Raw genomic sequence first — 24,648 nt, 5'->3', positions numbered from 1 at the left:
TTTTCTGTTTCCTTTCTCTACTAATCGATTCGATTCTATTATTAACCATTCCATATTTTCTATCGTAATTTGTGTCACGTGATTGCGAATATAAATGTACAATAATAAAATGTATAAATTCCTATCTCTATCTTCTTATTCTCTTTTCATATTTCACAGGAGCATAGTGAGAGAAATGAGGAAAGAAATCACATACGATTGCCCGAATTTTCAACTTAACATTTAATAGTAAATAAGTTTCTTAAAAAAATATTAATTCATATTGAAATAAACAATATATTATATTAATAATTAATTCATAAATAAAATTTCAAGAATGAATAGAATATATGATTCAAGATTTATTATTTAACATAATAAAATATTCCTCTAGCATAATATATTTTGTATTATACCATAAATTTACGAAATTATAATATAATATTTTATAATATAAAAATTTACATTTATACAATTTATCTTTATTTTTAATTTTTATTGTTGTATCTGAGAATTTTTACGTGTCACCAAATATGGTTTTTCGGAAGTAGGACATAAAAATATTTTAAATATTGGAAAGAAGGTAGTAGTTTTGTTTCCAATTGGTTCTAATAAATTATTCCATAAAGCATTCGCAACTAAAAATAAACACAATAATATTTGTAATATTAATAACAAATTATATTAATAATAATATTAATAACAAAGATTATTTTATGTAACTCTATTTTTTTTTTTACTTACACAATGCATTTGTTTTTTGACTTAAATGAAAACAATCAACAGAAAAATACGATAGATCACTCAATCCATCCTCAGTAACCGGAATTTTAATATTACTAATGCCTGGTGAAACAATAATAGTAAAGTCTTCTCTGTTAAATTCTGGATAATTCACGACTTCTTTTTGCAATTTCTGCCATCTATAAAATAGAAATGCAAAAAATTTATATATTTTAAAAAGAGAATTTCATATATATTTTATATAATAATTTTAAAATTTCTATGAAAAAATGAAGATAACATAATATTTTATTATATAATTACGTTATATATTTTTAATGAAATATATAAAAAATTATATTTCATTTTTTAATCAAGAACTATTAAAAAGAAATTACAATTTCTAAATTGTACTTAATTAATTAAAACTAAAACTATACAAACCTGTTCATTACTTCATAATATTCCTGTCTCCGATCTTGGAATTGTAAATCAAATAAGCACGAGCATCCAATACTGCTTATTATATAGCACGCCAATAAATTTCTTCTTTTGCTTACAAGTTCTTCTAAATTGGGCATTATTATAAGTGATACCAAAGTACGTGGTAAATTATCTCTTAATATCCGAAAAGTATTGATTAAATCAATTCTGTGCTTTTCTAAAATAGACCATGGAGAAGAAGATACACACATATAGGAACAAAAATCATTGGCTCCTATTAACAATGAAATGAACTGCAAAATATTAAAATGAATATTTTAATAATTGATATATATTTTTGTATAACATATTTTATTTAAAAAATTTATTCAAATAGTTTTGATTGATGTAGTTCAATTAATCATATAATTAATAAATAAAATATGCACTAAATTGAAATTATTATATTAGAATTTAAATAAATGTCTTTCTATTATTTTAACTGAATTGTATTTCGTATAATGTTATGATGCATTTTGTCATAAATCTTAATCTAAATTTAAAACGTATATATATATAATTTATTAATAAATACATATACAATTTTGTTAACATTCATTAATAAATTTCAATAACCAATTCATATCTATATTTATGTAAATAATAAATTTAATAATATTAATAATTTTATTTTATTTAATAATAATATTATAAATTAAAATAAAATTAATAATAATAATATTAATTATTATAATATTAATCATATTATAATATTAATAATAATATCAATATTATTATTACATTAATTGTTACAGAAAATTAAATATTATACTTTTAATAAATTCATAAGTTTTTATACATGTATATGTATATATTATTATAATTCATTTTTAACGATAATGATTTTCATAATATTATATCATTTAAAATAACTAACTTTCCAATGCTTCTTTATATCTATTCTTGTATCACGTTTCATTTTATTAATTAAATATTTAGCCATGAAAGGCATATCCCTCGATTTTGCATTGATTTCACCGACGTTCAATTGCGAAACTGACTCATAAGTTTGACCATCTCCAAGTGCATAACCTATTAATCTAGGGTTGAATTCCTATATGTAAAAAAATATATATATGAAAAAACTGTATAATTTTTCCTGACATAAAATTTTTGCGCTAAATTCAATATACAAATTCATTAAAAATAAATTTTGAAATATGATACAAAATATAAAACATAATGAAAATATTAAATTGAAATGATTAAATATTAAATTTTTATATTATTATTAATTATAGTTTTAAATAGTATTGTACGTTTCAAAAACTACAATCTATTTAATGATTGAATTTCGAATTGTAGGTGAAAGTTTTTTATTAAGATAATATTTTATTATATCATTTTCTATAAGCGACAAACATACTTTGAAAATATTCGGCAATGTTAGATATGTTCGCCAAGACTTTTCACCACCGATACTAAATGATGCACCTCTATTTTCAATAATCAACTCCAATAAATTAGTTGCAAAAATTCCATTTCCAGCTGTCAAAGAATCACCCATTGCAGCAATAACGTCTATATCTCCTGGTCTTAAACGATGAACTGAATCAGGAACAATAAGAGATCTACCATCTACAGAGATTAAATTTAAAGTATTAAAATATAATAATGATAATATTTATATAGAATGTAGAATGTTATGTTTAATTATTATTATATTAATAGATGGTATTTAAGAATATGATTTTATAAATTAAATTTATAATAAATTTATAAAATTAAATTTTTATATAATTTTTATATAATTTTATATAATAAATATTATAATATTAATAATTGAAAAATTGTTCAATTACCTGTCACGTTACAAGGAAATGGAACATCCTTCGGAATTTTTTGTTGAAGTTTTCCTTCATGCTGCGCCCGAATTCTTTCATTTTTAACTTTTGTAAAGAAAAAAAAGTTATTGACGAAATACTGAATTATCGAAGTGTTTTTTAATGAAATGAGAACTCAATTAAAAAATACAAATAAAATACTATTATAATTTAAAATAATTAAAATCACTAATAAAATTTATCCATTTTAATAATTATTCTTCTAATAATCTTCTAAAATATTATACTCTTAAGATATTTTAAATATCAACGTAATTTTATTATTTATAAAATAATATCTCAAAGAGAAATTATCATTTTTCTTCTTTTTTTACACTATTTACACTATTTATATTTATATGTTATTCTTTTAATAAAAATAAAACACGCTATAATACAAAATAATGGAACTATTTGAATATTTACCAAAATTTCGGGCAATCCAATTACGAAATATTCGATATGTTTCCAAATTTATTGGCGAATCTAAATTTGTTTTTTGAGATACAGATAGCACGAATAACAATTGTAACAAAAATAACCATAACTTGTCCATGATTAATTTCGCGAATAACTAAATTAATAATAAAACGTCTTTATAATAGTTAATATTTTCTGTCCAATTATATTTTTATAAAATTGTAAATGTCGAGTGTATTCAAAGGAAGTTTTCTTTCTTCTGAGATAATATGATTGCTGCATATCCGTATATATTATTGTATAATTATATATAATCGTATTTTCATAATTAGTCAATGATCGATATCATTAAAATAGAAATTTATTAAAGATTAAAAGATTAAAGATTAAATTTATTAAAGAGTAAAAAGTAAAAATAAAAACAATTTTATTATGCTGTTTATTGTGTTAAAAATTTTTACATTATTACATCGAGTAGCAAAAAATATATTTGCAATATGAAAATAAATTAATAAATCTTTTCAAATTAAGAATATTAAATATGTATGAAATAAATGACTCACCTGTTCTGTGATTATATATATATATATAATTTGCACAATCATTTGCAATAAACTAATGCAACAAAAATTTGAAGAATTGAAGGCAAAAGAAAAAAATAAAATTCAAATATAAAACTTTAATTTCAGATATATTTATTATTATAATTTCTACTACTAATTTTCGAAATATTAATAAAAATATTTGGATATTATTTTATATTAAATCTTTTTATATGTATCTTTTTATATGTATATATATTATATATATATATATGTTTTATATGTAAATATCTTTTTATATGTATGCATACACATACCAATTATCAAATATTCATACAAATACATCGTAGCTAATGAAAATGTATATATTGAATTAATACAATAATACTATTGCGTCCTGCTATAATAAATGTTTAGCAATTTTTCGCATTTGTGTAATGTGAAAATTACAATAACAAATAAAGGAAATTACAAATAAAGAATTACTGCTTTACTTATCCTTTTTCTTCATATAGATTCTTTAAAGATTTTCCCTACGAATATATCTCAAATATTTTCTATAATATATTATATATACTATAAATATAATAATAAGGCGGTGAAAACATCAATTATATAGTCAACATCAATATTAACATTTATTATCGTGGCTGATATAATAATAATTATTATTATATATATGAGATTTTTTTTATGTTGAAACGATTTTTTATTCATAATTTAATTACATAATAACTTAATATTGCAATTCTTATTGTTGATTAAGATAATCAAATGACTTTTCTTAATTTTTCTTTAACTTTATGAAAATGATTTAAGCAATTTAAAATATTAAAAATTATTTTTTGTTGATATGTATTGAATTATTGTTGATATATATTGAAATATATTCTATATTTTGTTTTTGTTCATTTTTTTTTATTATTGTATTTTTTCTTTTTATCTATTGAATTTGTATTTGATTATATATTAATTAAAAATGCCTTTTCTTTCAGTGTATGTTGTTCAAACAATAAATCTACAGATTTTTTATTTTCGATATATAATAAATCAATATTTTTTACTTTAATTATTTATTATTTTGTTATTTGTTACAATGATATTTTCAAAATATATTGTAAAATCAATTTTATATTAAATAATATAAAAATATTTACATTGAATGTATAAAAATTTATTGATTTTTTTATATGCCAAAAATAAAATTCTACTTTATATAAATATTTCACTATCATTTTCATTTTGGACAAGTGCATAGAATTTAAAACGAAAAAAGAATTCAGTGAAAAGTGAATTTCGAAATCTAAATATTGATTTCTTTGATAATTTCTAAATTTTAAATTTAAATGATGATAAATTCTGAAAGTATCGCATATATTTTCTAATTATTTCGGACAAAAAATATAACTAAAAAGAAATAAAAGAAAATGATTACTATTTCCAAGGATAGACTATCACGATCATATTAGAATATTGCGAAGGTCGAGTTCTTTGTCGTTTCTCCGGTAATTTATCACAAACATTTGATATGGAAATATGATTTTTAAAGTAATCATTATTATTGTATTTTTTTTCAAATAACACAAGAAAAAAAAACTGTACATGATTGTAAATTATTGTTAACAAATTAAAAAATTAAATTATTAATTAAAAAATTAAAAAACCGAAAACTTGAACGTATAAAAATTGAACATATAAAACTATTGAAATTATTGAGGAGATGAAATTCATGCTATTATGGCCATTTCATAAGAATCAATAATATTGATATTGTATGGAATAATAAAGAAATAGTATAATAATAGTATAATAAATCTATTAAACAATTTATTAACATCAATTTATATAATATTAAAATGATTTTATGTATTAATACATGCATTAATTATCGTATAAATATTGTTACATTATATTTTTAATTAGAAATAATTTATAAAATAACTTATTACAATCACAGAATAACAAAATTATTTTTTATATTTCAATATTTGAAACTTTTCTGTCGTATTTCTAAAAATCAATAGAAATCGCACAATATAAATTAAAAATAAAAATATAGATTATGTAGATATTGGTTTTATATTAATATAAATTTACAATATAATATAAAATATATTATACCAAAAATATTTTATATGTTGAATATAAATTTTTGATATGAAATTATATAGTTTCAAATCTTGTATTTTATTCATTCTTGAAATTTTTTTTTCAATACGAAATGATATCTTAAAGAAATTTTTTTGCTATAAGTATTGTAGTATTTAAATCATTGTTATTCATATATATAATATATACGAAAGGCATATATATTTTTAATCATAAATGAATAGTGATTTGCATTATTAAAATTTAAAATTTTTTTCCTACAGAAATATTTTATTAATGGTATTAATTAAGAATATATATGCTTTCTTAAAAAAATTTTTTTTAAATTTTTGAATAATTAATGTTATTGTGTTAATTAGAAAATAGTTAGAAATTTTTTAAAAAGAGAATAATAATTTTTTTGTCATTACCAATTTAGAATAATTTTGTGAAAAAAATATTAATATTTTAGTATATATTAAAAGAATATGAAACAGATTAAAAAAGAGAAGATATACGCATAAAATAAATATAATACTTATGACTGCTATTAGACATAAATATAGCTTATTGCATATATAAAAATTTTATCTTTCGATTTCTTTATATAAGAAAACACATTTTTCGTTTTTTTTTTTGTTGAATTTTTTTATTTTATTATACCCAGAATACTAAAGAATACGAATATTATAATATTATATAATATTAAATATTATAATACAAATACCTTATAATTTGCAAGGTAAATATAAATTCTGCAATTGTTTTTCTGTTTTACATCGCATTTTTAATATGAAGAAGCAAGAAAAATAATTGCAGAATCTACATTTTGTAAGACAGATAGTTAAGTTTTTTTGCAAATATTGATTTTTTTCTTCATTTTTTTGTTAGTTTAGTTTGTTAGTTCTTGTTAGTTTTATTCGCGCCCATAATGATGTGATAGTATTGGCAGTGAATAGAAGCTTATTAAATGCATACAGACATGTCGAATGTTCTTTTAACTTAGGTGTATATTTATATGTGTAGAAACTGATGCTTGTGATCGTTTGTATCTTCTTAACGATAAATCAATTGCCTTAAGTGCAGTATGCGTGATTATACGAGAACTGGATCTTTCACAGTAAGTAATTGTATCTGAGTCAAAGCATGATGCGTAGATACACATTATTATTAAATTATCTATTTGTCGTGTCCGATGGTCAAAGTATAACGTATTCACAACAAAATGTCGATTAGATGTTCTTCACAATGTTATAATAATAATCGTAATAATAATCGTATCTGATGATCAAAGCACGATGTAGTATTACGAAAAAATTATCTAAAGCTCGTATCCGGCAAGCAGAATACAACGCAACGAGTGTTAATTAAACTCTTCTATCAAGAGACTTGTATTTTCAGAAAATTCCTTCCTAGTTCAATTAGAATCACGGTAGAGCATGATAATAATCAATAAGATCAGTCTTTCTACCTGCAATCCTTAGACTGGTATAAATATCACATAAAGAACTGATCATAATTAAGAATTATGTTTATATATATATTTATGTTATTATATTTGTTATAATTGTTATAATGTTTGTTATAATTAATATATAATAATATATCTTCTTGATCATAGAATGATCCTAAATGCCGTTGAATCAGCTATATTTTGAATATATCATCCTTTATTTGGGATCATATTGCATTTCTGCTAGATTGAGATATTTTAAATTATATACAAGTTCAAGTATCATTTCTTCAAAAGCACCACTACTTTAGACAGCATCATTAAAATTTAGAATCTTCATTTGGATTAATGAATTCAATGACTAAAAATAATGGGAGAAAATTCTACATAGAAAATTTTTCTGAATAAATTGGCGAGCATAAATTTCACAAACACTAAGTTTTTTTTCGTATAACTAATTTATAATATATTTGAATTTATTTTAAAAATATAAAAAATACGAGAAAAGATTAATAATATTTTTATGTACATCTTTAATATTTAAACATTTATCATCAAGAGAAAAATTTTGATTACATTTATTATCATTACATATTATCATATATTTATTAGCATTATAATTTTAATTTTTTTCTACAAGCTATGATTTTTTGTTTTTATTCTATTTTTAGATCGGTAAATATCTTATTTTTCTTGTAAATTTAAAAGTTTAATGCTAATTCATTATATGAGAAAATATGATAAGGCTGAACCTTGAGTATTCATCATATAAAGAATTATTGATGTAATAAATATGGACCTTGAATAATAACTTATTTGATCATATCGTTAATCATATTCCTTTCTAAACAGGAATATAATAAAAAATGAGAACATGATAATTTATTTTGCTAATTGATTATTTGAATCATATAAAAATTGATCTTTTGGATTAATTTTATAACTCTGATTATTATCATTATTATACATTATATATTATATATTATTATTATTATTGTGATTCAAAATCGCATCATTAGTATATTTATTATAAATTTTAAAAGAAAACTTTTCATTTTTGGAATGGAATTTAAAAAAAAACGGTTTTTATTTAAATTTTTTATTTTCTTTTTAAGGAATGATAAAATCCTTGTAGCTCTTTTCAGTGTGTCTAGATCAATGTGATAAAGTTTGAAATAAAGCGACGAGAAATTGGAAAATCATTCGCGAGTAAACTTGTAAGTTGAGCAAATCCTTTATGTCAGAAATGAAATTTGTAAGTTAAAAATGCTAATGCTTCAATTCTATGCTAGAAACTTAGATCTTCATTTTTAAATATATCATGATAATAATTATCTTTGATAATTAACATTTATCTAAATATTATATAGTAGCCACAGACAAATTTGTTTAAAAGTTTAGACAAAAACTATAATAAAAAATTTTTTTTTGTAATTTCTTTGTTTTTATTTATTTATATATTCAATAAAATAGAATCAATCGATTAATGGACTTTTAATCATAATCATAATCATGGATTAAAAAGTATCCGCTAAACAAATGAAATATGTAAATAATAATCTAAATTAAATAATCCAAATTATTTTGTATTTTTCTTTATTTTTTGATCAGAAAAATTTTGTAAATACGATGATAACTATTTAATTTAAAAAAAATAAAAAATAAGGTAATTTAATTTTTGCATTATTATTATCTCCGTTTCAGTTTAAGTTAGATTGAACGAATCAAAGATGGTTTTTTTTTCCAAAAAATAATATGAATGTTTCTTTCCAAAATAGCTTCAGGGAGGAGGATAGCTATCTTAACACACAAAAGTTTCAGATTCTATTCAATTCATTTGGTTCTTCAACATCGAGTAAAAATAATTCCATTTAACCTAATAGCAATTAGTATATTGTCTTGATAAAAACTTGAATATGACAGTACTGAATGTGATCACCATTTATTTTGGATGGCGATTTAAATGCCAAACACTCCAGCTGGAACAACTTTCATTTAAATCACAATGATAAAATCTTGGACGAACATGCACTAGAAAAAATCTATTTCATTAGACCATTTTCTCAACCAACTTTAGGCAAAGCTAATCTCCTTATCACTAAACTTCTTCCTGCTAGACAAATTCATTCATAGATCTGCAGTGTGAAGACTCTGAAAGTCTATTTTCTGATCACAGACTCGTTTTATTAACCAGTAATAAATTACAGCTTCAATGTCTATCACTAATTGGTTGTAGGGAGGAAACACACAAACTGAGCATAGTATCTAAATAATCATCAAATATCGAAATCGATTCGATGATAGCCTTGTATCAATCTTGAAGAAATGTCTCTTTAAGACAACAAAATATATTAATACTCTAGATCGATCCATCTCTTTTAACTCGGAACTAAATTAACATCATACATTATATACTTATAACATAAATTATCATAAATTATCATATTATCATAATTATCATAATTATCAATATCAATTATCATAAATTATCAACCTAAGAAATACAGCTATATGTCGTTAGCAACGCATTAGAATTCATATTTAGCATGATCAGTACTTATTATTCAACAAAAGCATAAAAAAAAGAGTAATTCATTTAAAATAAAGTAATTCAATAAAATACATAAATGCATATGAATATGCATATAAAATTTAAATGTATTGCATTAATCTAAAAATTATAAATTATCATATATTTATCGCGAAATATATAAATCGGATCAATGAAATTCAAAATTTAAGGCATAGTGCAGATACAATTATTTTTTAAATCGCAAAGTATAAAATAAAATTTTTATAAATTACGTTATTCGAAAAAGTATTATAATTGGTACTATAGATAAAAAAATATTCATTTTTTGATCTTCAAAATGTAGTAAATTTTTTATAACTGTAAGATAGATTTATGGTATTTTTTAAACCTATTTATCAAAAAAATGTTATTTGATCTGATCAATCAATCTAACTTGACTCGAAATAAAATATTGATGAAATAAATAATGCAATGATTAAATCTTTTTATTTTTTTTTAAATTAAATATTTACCATCATAAATTCTTCTGATCAGAATTCTGATAAAACACAAAATATTTGAATTGCATATTTAATCCTCATTTAGTTGACGCTGTATCTTTTTAATGTAATCGTTCGACTCCATTTTATTTTTAATTATTATATATGAATAATGAATAAGTGAAAACAAGAAAGATCCATATAATATAACAGGATATATATGTAAACAATTTAACTAAAAATTATAAAAAATTATAAAAAAAAATTCTGTTAACAGAAACAAAGAAATGAACTTATTTTTCATAAATTTATATCGCTGTGCATACTCTTAAATGTTTTTTTTCTATAATTTTTTTATTTAATAATTTTTTTAAACAAATTTGTTTGCCGCCATTATATAGTAGTAGGTAATATTTCTTCATCAAAAATATTATTGTGTCATCAAGATATATATTTAAAAAAATTAAAATTTTTTTCTGATATAAAACTAAGTTATCAGTTTCATTTTATTTTTGACTTAGAAGATTTATTTGTTATAAGTTCATTTGTCTTAATCGTTACTGTCTTAAACCATTAGAATTTAGGTATTAGATTTTGTTAGAAATGAAGCCTAATTTTTTAAGTTTTATTTCGGAATTTCTTCTTGAAAATGAGGAAAAGATTATATTTGATCTAAAAATAAATAAATATAAATATGTGCAGGGGATAGACGCATAGGTTGGGCAGGACTCATAGATCCTAAATTCTTACACAATCAAAGCTATTTTTTTAAATAATAATTTATTTACTATAACATGAAATTATTCATTGTCAATATTAATATATTTAGATAATAAGATAATTCATTTATTTCTTCAGAAATTTTTTAATATTTTTTTATTCTCTTTGGAGACAATATTCCTACTAATATATATAATTCTTCCTCTATAGACCAATCTAACAATATCATAAAATTAAATAATGTTTTTTTTTAAATATATATTTATAAAATATATATACATTTTATTAAAATGTAATTTTTACCTCTCAGGAATTCTTGCAATATGAGTAATTATTTTTATTACATTATCAATTGATTTTTCTGGACTTTTTTCATTTTTCTTTTATAAATATTTAAAACAATAAAATAAATTCTTCTCATTTGCATTAATATATGTTCTTTTTAATGCGCTTTTTTAACAGATAAATGATTATTATTTAATTACGTATAGTACTACTATAACTACTACTAATAATAATAATTAAATTTTGGATATTTGAGCAAATACATATTTTTATAGGGAAAGTATTGTAGGAAAATATAATAAAAAATGCATTATAAGAAATTTTAAGCGAACGAAATATAATTAATATAATTAAAATATAATTAAAAATAAACTCTAAATTCTAATTAAAATCGAAAAATAAATTTTTTTATCTTTCGCAAATGGTTTATATATTTATAATTAAAAAGATATTATGCTATTCATATGTATCATATCCATCTGTACATTTATAATTTAAGTAAAAAATTAAAAAAATTTATAATTTAAAGTAAAAAAAAATACTATTACAGTTAATAATAAATAAATTTCTTTCATTTTGTATTGCAATGCAAAAATATCAACAGTGAATAGAATATAATTTGAAGTTATATATAGTTTCATATTGAAAATTTATATTTGACATATAATATACTTTCAATATAATAATATATTTTATTTTATATTATAAATGTATAATAATATAAAATTAATGTTTATAAATTTTATTTTTAATTTCTATTGTTCAATCTGGGAATTTTCATATTAGCAGATATTATTTTTCAGAAGTAAGACATAAAAATGTTTTAAATGCTGAAATCCAAGTAGTAATTTTATTTCCAATTGATTGTAATAAATTATTCCATAAAACATTCGCAACTAAAAATAAATACAATAATATTTGTATAATTAATAATAAAAATAATAAAAAGATTATTTTATGTAGCTTTATTTTTTTTTACTTACATTATGCACTCGTTTTTGACTTATGTGAAAATAATCAACAGAAAAATACAATAGATCACTAAATCCATCCTCACCAAGCGGAATTTTAATATTACTAATGCGTGGTGAAACAATAATAGTAAAGTTTTCTTTGTTAAATTCTGGATAATTCATGACTCTTTCTTGCAGTTTCTACGAAATAGGATAAAAATGAAATAGGATAAAAGTAACAAAAATTATATTTTGCTTATACAAAAAAACATATCTATTATTAAACAACATTTTACATTTTAGATGTAATTTTAAGTAAAATAAAAGTATATAATATAAAATAATTAAAATTTATGATACTATGTATTATAATTTTAGAATAATTCTTGTTTTTCTTGTTTTTTAATATTTAATAATACTATATATATAAAAGAATAATAATTATATTTATGAACAAGAAAATATATGTAATCTTCAAATTTTCATGAAAAAGTGAAGATAATATAGTTTTTATGTAGATTTTATTTTCTTTAATCAAAAACTATTAAAAAAATTCACAATTTCTAAATTAAACTCTACAAAAATTAATCTAAAAAAAAAATAAACTATATAAATCTGTTTATTATTTCATAATATTCCTGTTTCTGATCTCGGAATTGTAAAACAAATAAACATGAACATTCGAAAATGGTCATTTTTTAGCACTTTTATTATATTTTAATGAATTCCTTTCTTTGTGAGTAACAAGTTCTTTCAAATGAGATATTATAAGTGATTCCAAAGGTAAATTATTTCTTAATATCTGAAAAGTATTGATTAAATTAATTCTGTGCTCTTCCAAAATTGACCATGAAGGAACTGTACATATATTGGTACAAAAGTTATTGACAGCTATCAGCAGTAAAATGAACCATAAAACATTAAAATGGATTCTGTTATATTTTTACTTAATATATATATTAACAATTGATATTTTATTAAAAAAAATATCTAATTAATTTAAATAGTTTTGATCGATATTTAAGTAGTATTTATATATGTATAATTATTAAATAATTATTAAAAAAAATGCACTATCATTGCAGAATTTTTATAATAAGTTTTAAGTATATTTAAGTAAACCACTTTTCTATTGTTATGAAATGATTTTCATTTCATAACGTTTATTTTGATATATAAATCTTAATCAAAATTAGTTATATTCATTATGTATATAATGATATATAATTTTGTATAATTTTGTATATAAATTTCAATGATCAATTCTTTTCTATTTTCACTTAAATAATAAACTTAGTAATATTAATAGCAAATAATGTTATATTAATTAATACAAAAAGTAAAATATTTTAATAACTTTATTATAATAATAAATTAATTATATATATAATGTATGTGTATATTATAACTTGATATTTAATAATAATCAATTATATAGATTAATAGTAAGTATTTTATTTGAAATAGATAATACCTTCCAATGTTTCTTTATATTTATTCTTGTGTTTTATTTTATTGATTAAATATTTAGTCATAAAAGACATATCTCTAGACATTGTAGAAATTTCAGCGATATTCAATTGCGAAGTTGTTCTCAGATGTTTGACTATTTCCAAATGCATAGCCTATTAATTTGAGATTGAATTCCTGTATGTAAGAAAATCTAATCAAAAATCTATCAAAAAATTGTATAATTATCTATTTATTCAATTTTATTTATGATCTTATTTGAAAATATTTATCAAAGCCAATAAAAAACTAATAATATAAAAAACTAATTAGAAATAACTGTAATTTTTAAGAAATAATAAAAAATATGAAATTCATGAAAATTAAATTGAAATGATTTAATGTTAAATCTGATATGAAATAAATATAAGAAAAGTAATATAAACTTTTTATGTTATCATGAAACATTGAATAAGAAAAATGTTAATTTAGTATAATTTAATTTCAAATAGAGTTAATAATTTAAATATCGTAATTGTGAAAATAATTATTCATAAATATTGAAATCACAAAATTTCTATTAATATTTAAAATATAGGAATTATTTATAGTGTTTATATTTTTGTACTATTATAAAATACTATTAAAATATATATTTATAATATTAAAATATATATATAATATAAAATACTATTGTATTATTATAAATAATATTTTTTTTGGCTTTTTTTATATCAAATATTTCTTTTATCTATTATTCTCTTTTTATTGTGCTTTTTAATAAATATTATATTTCTAAATTTTACATAATAATTCATTATATCTAACCATTAAATATTTCCATATATCTCATATTTATATCATGGTATTTTATGTTTCAAAAAATATAATGAAAAAAAAATTATAATATTAAATGAATTTTGAATTGTGACTAAAAACTTTTGTTAGATAATATTTTATTAATATAAGATAAGATAATATTTTATTATACTTAATAACTTTAAAAATTCCATACTTTGAAAATGACATACTTTGAAAATATTCGTTGTTAAATATGTCCTCCAAATTTCTTCACCAGTGATATTAAATGATACGCCTCTATTTTCTAATAAACTAGAGATAATTCTAATAAACCAAAAATTTTTTATCAATATTTCAAAAATTAAAAATTAAATTGAAATGAAAATGAAAATTTTATATCTGAGTTTTCCATTCTCAGTTTTCCATTTTCTAATATTCCTTTCATTACAATGATTAAAATTAAACATCAATCATAAATATGTATAAAATTTTAATATATATATATATACATTTTATATACAGATTCTTTATTAATTTTTTTATATATAAATATTTATTTTTCTTTATAAATATTTATCTTTGTAAATAAATTTTTTGTTATTTAATATAACGTAAGACTATTTTATAATAAGCTTAATATAATAGAATAAAAACTTTAGACTCTAGGTAATTTATTCCTATTATTTACTTCTTTTATTAAACATATTCTCTTTTACTATATATTTTTGTTATTAATTAAATTATTTCACAAATTTATTCTCTAATAATTTAATTAAAAATATAATTTCATAATCCACAATTAACTACATAATTTAAATTTACTATATGTTTGATTATACTAAGTTTAGAAGTTTCTTTTTCTGTCTTATAGTATTTAAACAATAAATTATTAGATTTTTTATTTTTGATTTTAAAATAAATCAACAAATTTTTTTATTTTTGTTTTATAATAGATATATAATATAATAGATGTATAAATCAATAAAAGAATATAACTCAACAAAAGAATAATAAAAGAAAAGATGTATCAATAAAAGAATTTATTGATTTCATATATAATAAAAATGAAAAAATACTTAATATAAATATTTCTTTAAACAAGTTCATGGATATTAAAAATTCATGAATTTTTTTTTTTAATTAAATGAAAATTTATTTATATTATCCTTCGTGTATTTTAAATTATAAATTATCGTGTGATTAATTTTGATTATTAGTCAATACATCACGAACGTAATATTCTTAGATTTGTTTTAATTTCAATTATTTTTAAAAAATAAAATCAATTTATAAAATATTCATATCATAAAAAATTTTATTAACAAAAACCGTCAAAAGAAAATGTTTTGAAAAAATATTTAAAATAAAGAAAATATTTCAAATATATTTTTTAGTTTTAAATTATGTGGAAAGTTGTTAAACAAGACCATAAAAATAAATATAATAGATAAAAAAAATATTTATATTTATATTATTAATAAATTATTAATAAACATTAATAATAATAAACGTTAATAATAAGAGATAATTTCCTTAATAATAAAAATCACTTATTTAAGAAAATATCACAAATGAATAATTTTCATAAAAATTTTAGCTTCAATGTTCATAGAGTTATACAAAATTAATTTATTACAATATAAAATTCTATTACTAACAACTAATTACTAACTTCTCTTAATTCGAAATTGAAAAAATTCAAAGTTAATAACATTGTTTTAATGGATTATTTAATAAAATTCAAATAGATCAAAGTTCAAAACAAGAATTCAAAGATTAGAATTATTTTGTAGTTGAAAATGTTTTAATTTTTTCTTAAATTTTATAAATGCTTATTCCTTCTAAGATTCTTTTTCTGTTCATTTTAGAGGATTGCTAATCACATAAACGATCAATAATAGCACGAATTAATGCTGATTGTGTAATTTCAGAAAATTTCAAAAAAATTTCTAGAAATAGCACAGAGCATAGAATAGCACAGAGTCCAATGGAAAACTAACTCGTGATATTTATAATAAATTTTCTCAAATATATAATAATGCTAATTGTTATTAAGATTGGGATAAATGGAAAATATTGTCTCAAATTCAAAATCATGTTTACATTCAAACCACTTTGAAGTGTTTCTAAAAGATATATAATTCTAACAGCCTTTTAAATATTTCTTTCAAAAATTATCTTACGCAAATGTCTAATAAATTTCATATATATGTAAAATGTCCCAAAAATGTGGAAATATCTATTAAGTGCAGATTCCTCAGATAATTTCAAGTAACATTTTCTTTTACATGTTACAAACTGAGCACGAATAAATCTAAATAACGTGCATCGAAGAAAATGTCAATACAACAAATATTTTTATATTAACAAAAAATTATATTAAATTACATCTTATTTAGAAACAATGAATGAACAAATCATTTTTTATTCATTGAGAACGAATAAATCGAATTTATTCATCAAAATTTGACAAAATAAATAATATCAAATTGTGATATAAAAAAAATGAATATAACTTTTCTAACAAATGAACAATAAATAATATATATTTGGAAAAAATAAGCAATACATTATAATCTACATCAAATTAAAAAATAATTAATTAACAATTTATATATATATACTATTATTATTATTATTATTAGTCTGTATTAAATTAAAAATAATTAAGTAAGTAAATAAAATCAATTATTTATCGAAAATTCAACTCAAGTCTTAAAAGAAACTAATTCTTGATTTGCATGTAATATTAAACTGATCATAGATAAAATATCACCAAAAAGTAATTCAAAACACAAAAAAAAGTATATCAAATCAATGTAACTATAATATTATTCACTTCGCACCAATATTAATCTTTTAGTTTAATAAGAAAATTGAATTTAATTTTTTTTAATTTTTCTTCCACATTATTATATTTTAGCTGAATAAGATAAAATATATAAAGATAAAAATATAAAGATAAAATATTTTCATACTTTGATGGTGAAAAATGAATTATGTTAATAAGTATAATATGCATAGTTATATGATGTTTCTCACAATAAATGTATTTATATAATTATATCCAGCTATTAAACAAGATAACATAATAAATAAATTTGTAAGACAATAATTTTGTAATCATGCATATCGTATAATTCATTACTCAACAAGATAGAAAAATATTTTTATTCATTCAATTTCGATCAAATTTCATTATTCATTTAGTTTTGCAATCACGAATACAAAAATTCAAATAAAAATGTTTAATGTTTTAAAATAATAATACGAAAGAAAAATTAAAAAAAATTAAATTTAATTTCTTATTGCAAAAGTAATTAATCATACGTTAATCATATATATTAATATATTATAATAAATTATAATAATCATATAATAAAATAAATAATGGATTTGTTATTCGATGATACATTATCTTTATGTTATTTTTCAATATATTTTTCAGTATACTTTTACTTGTAATAAATTTAGTATATAAATTTAACAAAAATTAATTCAATTCAATGTTAAGGAAGCATAGCCAGAAACTGATGACTCACATAGCATATTTCAAAACTCGAGTTAAATTTTTAATGAGTGATTGATTCAATCAACTTTTTGAATTGTTCTTTAATTTAATCTTAAATTTTCTTTAATATAATCTGTAAAATATCATTTATTTTTTATATTTCAAATTATTATTATATATTATTTATTAATTAGAAAAGTTTTATATTTATTTTTTTATATCAAAATTTAATAATTTTTTTATTCACTTTGAATGACGAATAAATTCGATTTATTCGCTTTAAATAGCAGTTAATTATTCTATTCATTTTTTATTAAGATAATAAAAATAATAATAATAAGATAATAAATGTAATTTAATATAATTTTTTAATATAAAAAAATATTAATTATAGTTTTTAATATAGTTTTTTCGATATATTAGTTGGATTAGTTTATACATAGTTTATACAGTATTGTTGCGTTTGGATTAATTTATGCTTTCTGAGTATTAGTCATTCAAATAAAAATGTGCGTCTTACAAACGAGTGAATATTGATATAGAAAAATTTTATTCGTATTTGTTTGTAATGATATAGAAAATATGTTTTTTTTTTATTATAACTCATTAATGAAGTTATAACGAAAATTTTTGCAAAGAAAAATGTTGTTAGAAATCTCTAATTATTCACATATTTGGATGATCTATATATTAATATATAATGATATATATAATGATACATTTAATCGATTAGCTTATAATTATAATAATTTACAAAATAATTGAAACTATTAATTATTATTATATTTATTTTAAAAAAATTAGATTATTTTATTTATTTTATTTTAGTTCACTATATACTTACTATCTATTAATATTACATAATATAAATAATACCATATTAATAATTGCATGCAACTTTTACATATTATATCATTGTATGCATTTTTTCTAATTATATTAGAAAAATAATTGTATATTATTATATACTATATATACTATGAAATATTTATTTTTTTTTTTCCTTCTTATTTTTTTATCTTCGTCATTATTTTTTATTGCCATTATGAATGTTAAATGTATTTGCGTCAATAATATATATTTTCAAACATACAAAACTTTTTGTAACATTAATTTTTAAAATGAAACTTCTATTTTTACATTTAACTGGTCAAAAACTATTGATAAATAAGAAATAAAATAAAGTTAAAAAAAAAATAAAATAAGATAAAATTTTTGTGTAAATTATTGTAAAAAAAAATTGAGAAATAATTTTTTAAATATTTAATAATATTTCTAATAATTTCTAAGATTTTCAACTATTTGATGTATGTCATATGTATATAATGTATAATATATAATGTATAATACATATGATGATATTCTTTCAAGAAAGAAAATATTACAAAAAAAATACTTTTTCTTGTAATAAAAATATTTTCTTTCAAATTTATCTCTAAGTATTTGTTATGATTTAAATTTATATAAATATACATAATAATCTTGGATATACAGATTGATTACATTATATAATTAAAAAAAGTAACAGAAAATATGTGCGTCTTACAAACGAGTGAATATTGATATTGACAAATTTTATTCGTATTTGTTTGTAATGGTATAGAAAATATTTAGTATTTTTCCATTTTTATTTTTAGGGTTTTAAATATTTATCCAATAAATCTATTTTTATTTTTTAAGTTCTAAATATTTTTGATAATAACAACGAAATTATTATCTTTTTTTTATTTATATTTTTATTTATTATTTTATATTTTTTTCCTTCATTTTTACGACGTATATAAAATCCTCGAAATACAAGCAAAAGCAAGTAAATGGTGATGCTAGTGTCTTTGAAATTTTTGTCGCTACCACATAAGAAATTCGTAAATGCAGTATGATTTTCACAAACAATATCGCAGCGTTTCAAAACGTTATTTTGGCAAAAAAAGGTATATACAGAATTTTTAATATTTGACTAAAGAAATTATAAAATGTTCCATAAATCTATCAACAAAGTTTATTTAATAGTTTTTGAAATAACTTTTTTTTTCTTTGTGAAAATTTTCATTTTGGCTTCCTTAACGAGTTATTAATGAAAAACACTGTTCAATGACAGAAGATGAACTATTGCATTATGACAGTGACATTGATTGAATTGCTAGGTTCGAATAAACAAGTCAACATATATTGAAAATAATTATTCGTTTATTCGTAGTTTATTCGTTATAAATAAGATATAATTTGATATACTATTTGCTCAATAATTATTTAACACATTTGTTTCGACACATATGGTTTTTTTTATTATTATGGAGTGGTAGTTCTACATATTGTGCAATTAAGTGTTTTTTTTTATTAATACTTCCTTAATAATACCGAAATTTTTATAAAAAAAAAATTAAAATCATTTCAAAAATTCATTATTGTCAATCGATAAAAATAATACTTTTATATACTTATGTTATATTTCTTATTATGATATGTTTTTAATTATAAACATTTATGTCGTACTCATTTCTAATATTTTTTCTATATATATTTTATTATATCTGTTATTATATCTGTTTGTACTATTTTTAATTTGTACTTCTAATTATATAAATTTGATATTGTTATATTAAAATTTTTTGCTTTATATTTTTTGCTTTATATTCAAAGAATATTTATCGTGTTATATTTATTTTAATTTATACCATATTTCTAAAATACTGTTTGTGTTCAACATTTTGATTCATTTATACAATTTTTAATTTATCACTGATAAGAGAAAATATTTTCTTAAAATTATTCCTTACAGTTAAGATAGTGTTGTTAATATTCTATGGATCAATTATGTTTTCTATGGCTCAAGTAAATAAGGAAGAATGCGATTATTATCAAAACTTAAATCTTGGTGAAACATATTACATTTACAATCCTACATATCCATTTCCATATTCTGGACCAAAATGTACATGGACTATCACGAGTTATCATCGAATTAATTTAAAGTGTTCCTTAGTTGAATTTTCAAAAGTAAGATCAAAATTTTTATTATATGATCAATTAATAAAAATGATTGAAAGTAAAAAATAATTCTCTCACAGACTAAAAACTGCGACAAAGGCAGTTTAACTGTTAAAAAGAATTTCGCTACCAAATACTGTGGTAATATAACGTTGAATGTAGAATCCACATCAAACAAAATGATTGTAATACTATCACCACCAGGTAGATTTTTCTGTGAAGTACAACCAATAAAAAGAGTAAAAGATTCTACAAATTGTAATTGTGGATGGAAGAATCCTGTATGTATTTATTTTAATATATTCATTTAAAGTAAGATTTTCAAGAAATTAAATCCGAAAAATAATTTAAATTTTTAAATTGAATTAAAAATATTTTCTCGATGGAATATTTCCAATTTTTGCTTAATTACATTCAATAATCAAAAACGCGATATAACTTCCTTTCTTGTATTACCATTTATTGTATTATTATTGTATTATTTTCCATTATGTATTGAGCTATGAATCGATTCATAATATAATATAATTTAATTATTTATAATAATTATAATAATATAATTTAAATAATTTAAAATTATACTTTTTGTTTATTAGCAACTTTTGAATCAGTTATTACTAACACAGCACATATATTTGTGAGATTAATTATTTCGAGTTTCAATTTTTAATATTTTTTTCGAATGATATTTCATAGATTCGTTTTTCTAATTTCACTTTGTCTTTATTATCGCACGTATTATCAGAACACTTCATAAACTTATACTTGTTACTTGTTACGAATAAGATCGATTCGCAAAAATTTCTCAAAGGTCATTCAAAAGTCCCTTCTATTTGAAGATGAAAATTAAATTTATGTATCTCCTCCATTCGCTAAATTTAATTATTAATACAATTAGAATTCACTAGTATTCGTTCTAAATATTTTTTTAAAATAATTTTTTAGTCAGAGCAGAAAGATCAGAATCGAACAAATAATATCTTAATTACGATTCTACTTTCTCTAATTCAAACTTTTCGTATTCACATATTCTTTTTTCATTCATATTTTTACGTTTCACCATTACCATTAATCTATTAGTCCCATTACCATAATCGGTATAAGAATTGCTATATATGAAAAAGAAAAATATATCATTTTTCGATTAATCAAAATAGAAAGAAGATCTTTCGTTGACTTTCAGTCTAGAATCGTTGGTGGAATTAATACAGGAATAAATGAATTTCCTATGATGGCTGGTATTAAACGCACTTATGAACCTGGCATGATTTGTGGAGCTACTATAATATCTAAACGATATGTATTAACAGCAGCACATTGCGTCACAGATGAGAATTCTACAGAATTAGCTATCGTAGTTGGTGAACATGATTGGAGTAGTAGTAAGTATAAACTGCAAATATGCTTCATATTTCTCTACTAAAATGATCTTTAATATCAAGGGACAGAAACAAAGGCCACAGTATTACATAGCATTAATAAAGTTATTATACATCCAAACTATGATGTCATAGAAAAGGATGATTGGCAAATAAATGACATAGCACTTTTGAAAACAGAAAAAGATATTAAATTTGACGACAAGGTTGGACCTGCTTGTTTACCTTTTCAACATTTTTTAGATTCTTTTGCTGGTTCTGATGTTACTGTATTGGGTTAGTATATATATATGTTATATTTTCTTTATATAACATTACTTTATTAACATTTAATGAAATTAGGTTGGGGTCATACGAGTTTTAAGGGTAAGCTTTCTCGTATTTTGCAAAAGGCTACATTAAGTATGCTTACACAAGTAGAATGTCATAAATATTATGGTAATATAATGGTTAACGCAATGTGTGCTTATGCAAAAGGCAAAGATGCGTGTCAGGTAAAATTGTTTTTCAAAAACAAATTAAATTTTCTATGAATTTAATAGTATACTGAAATATTTATTGAATAAATAGATGGATAGTGGTGGACCAGTTTTATGGCAAAATCCTCGAACTAAACGACTTGTAAATGTAGGAATTACCAGTTGGGGTGCAGAGTGTGGTAAATATCCTGCTGGTAATACAAAAGTTGGTTCTTATATAGATTGGATCGTTTCACAAACTCCAGGTATAAATAATATAAATAGAAAATATCATATATTTGTGTAATTTTCATAATTTTATTTCAGATGCTGAATATTGTGTCATCGAATAAAATATTGTGTAATCGATTTAAATCATTACTTATAGCAAGTATTCATTAATTTCGTTAATGATATATTACATTTTTTGTTAAACAAATTTTATTGTAGGTATAAAAGTTTCATATAAATGTAAAATGTATATTTTTATGTAAATATTTATTAAGATTTGTCAATTTTTTATGTTAAATTTTAACATGATATATATTTTAAATTTAAAATTAATTTATTAATATTTCAAATATATATATATATGCATATATATTATATGTGATTAAACATTGTTATTTTAAATTAATGTGTAAAACATTTGAAATCGTATTTCTATAATAACAAATACAATTTAAAATCTTAAATAAAATCCATAAGGAATTTGCTCGAGTTACATTTTCTTATACAATTTGATAATTATGCCTATATAATGTGACTTCTCTTTTGTATATGATTGAATATCATCTTTTTTGGAATTCGCATTACATACAAAAATAATTTGAAATTAATAATTTGAAATTAATCATTGAAATTATCAATAATAATTAATAAATGAATTCAAAAATAAAGATATGCTTACTTTAAACAATTATTACGAATATGTATTATTATGATATATGAATATATGAATGCATACATTTCAAAATTTAAAATTACAAATATGTGAGATATATACATTTTAAAATTTAATATTACACATCCTAAACATTCATAAATAAATATAAAGCATAGTTAATATATTTTAAATAATGAAAAATATAGTTAATTTACGATCGCTATATTTTCATTTTATTATTTCATATATCGCATTTTTCATACTATACATTTATTTTAATTTTAATTATAAAAACAAGAAGATATCAAGAAAAAGAGAAAATTTTTTTTATCTAAATTATTTAATATTATATGATTGTAAGAAATAAAAAGTATATACCTTTTAACAGTGCAAAATTTTTTAAAAAATTTTATTGATTTAAAAGAAAATTTATGAATCAAGTACAAAAATTTCGGAAAATTTTTTGATGAGTCAAAATATAACGAGACATAAATTAGTAGAAATGATTATTATAACATTGATGAATATAGTATTTTTTTAATTTTTATATTTTCACTGAAATGTCATGAATTTAGAAAAAAAAATTTGATCAAATGAGTTAGATTTTATATAAATATACTTACATAAATAGAGTTACTTTCTCAAAGTAATATATATGATTCGCAAAATGCATAATCATATTATATATACCACAG

At 19.7% G+C, this 24,648-nt stretch overlaps 2 protein-coding genes across 2 annotated transcripts; one reads left to right on the top strand and one right to left on the bottom strand.

Annotated features, from left to right (window-relative positions):
• Nucleotides 1-198: 198 nt before the first annotated feature.
• On the bottom strand, nucleotides 199-3,704 carry LOC107996962 (phospholipase B1, membrane-associated-like). The gene is made up of 7 exons (XM_017055287.2): nucleotides 3,435-3,704; nucleotides 2,988-3,074; nucleotides 2,552-2,763; nucleotides 2,063-2,239; nucleotides 1,147-1,439; nucleotides 724-902; nucleotides 199-617 (listed from the first exon to the last, which is right to left on the bottom strand). The coding sequence occupies exons 1-7, from the start codon at nucleotides 3,562-3,564 to the stop codon at nucleotides 475-477; spliced, it is 1,221 nt and encodes a 406-aa protein (XP_016910776.1). The 5' UTR covers nucleotides 3,565-3,704; the 3' UTR covers nucleotides 199-474.
• Nucleotides 3,705-7,020: 3,316 nt separating this feature from the next.
• Nucleotides 7,021-23,673, top strand: LOC107996952 (venom serine protease 34). Its single transcript, XM_062084062.1, has 8 exons — nucleotides 7,021-7,178; nucleotides 21,022-21,239; nucleotides 21,311-21,511; nucleotides 22,414-22,612; nucleotides 22,673-22,885; nucleotides 22,952-23,103; nucleotides 23,180-23,333; nucleotides 23,395-23,673. Exons 2-8 carry the CDS (start codon nucleotides 21,057-21,059, stop codon nucleotides 23,418-23,420), a joined length of 1,128 nt encoding a protein of 375 aa, XP_061940046.1. The 5' UTR covers nucleotides 7,021-7,178; nucleotides 21,022-21,056; the 3' UTR covers nucleotides 23,421-23,673.
• Nucleotides 23,674-24,648: the final 975 nt, after the last annotated feature.

This window comes from Apis cerana, linkage group LG13 (genome assembly GCF_029169275.1).
Source record: "Apis cerana isolate GH-2021 linkage group LG13, AcerK_1.0, whole genome shotgun sequence".
NCBI classification, from domain to species: domain Eukaryota; kingdom Metazoa; phylum Arthropoda; class Insecta; order Hymenoptera; family Apidae; genus Apis; species Apis cerana.
The sequence above is the reverse complement of the archived record's forward strand: the minus strand, read 5'-3'. Positions and strand labels throughout refer to the sequence as shown.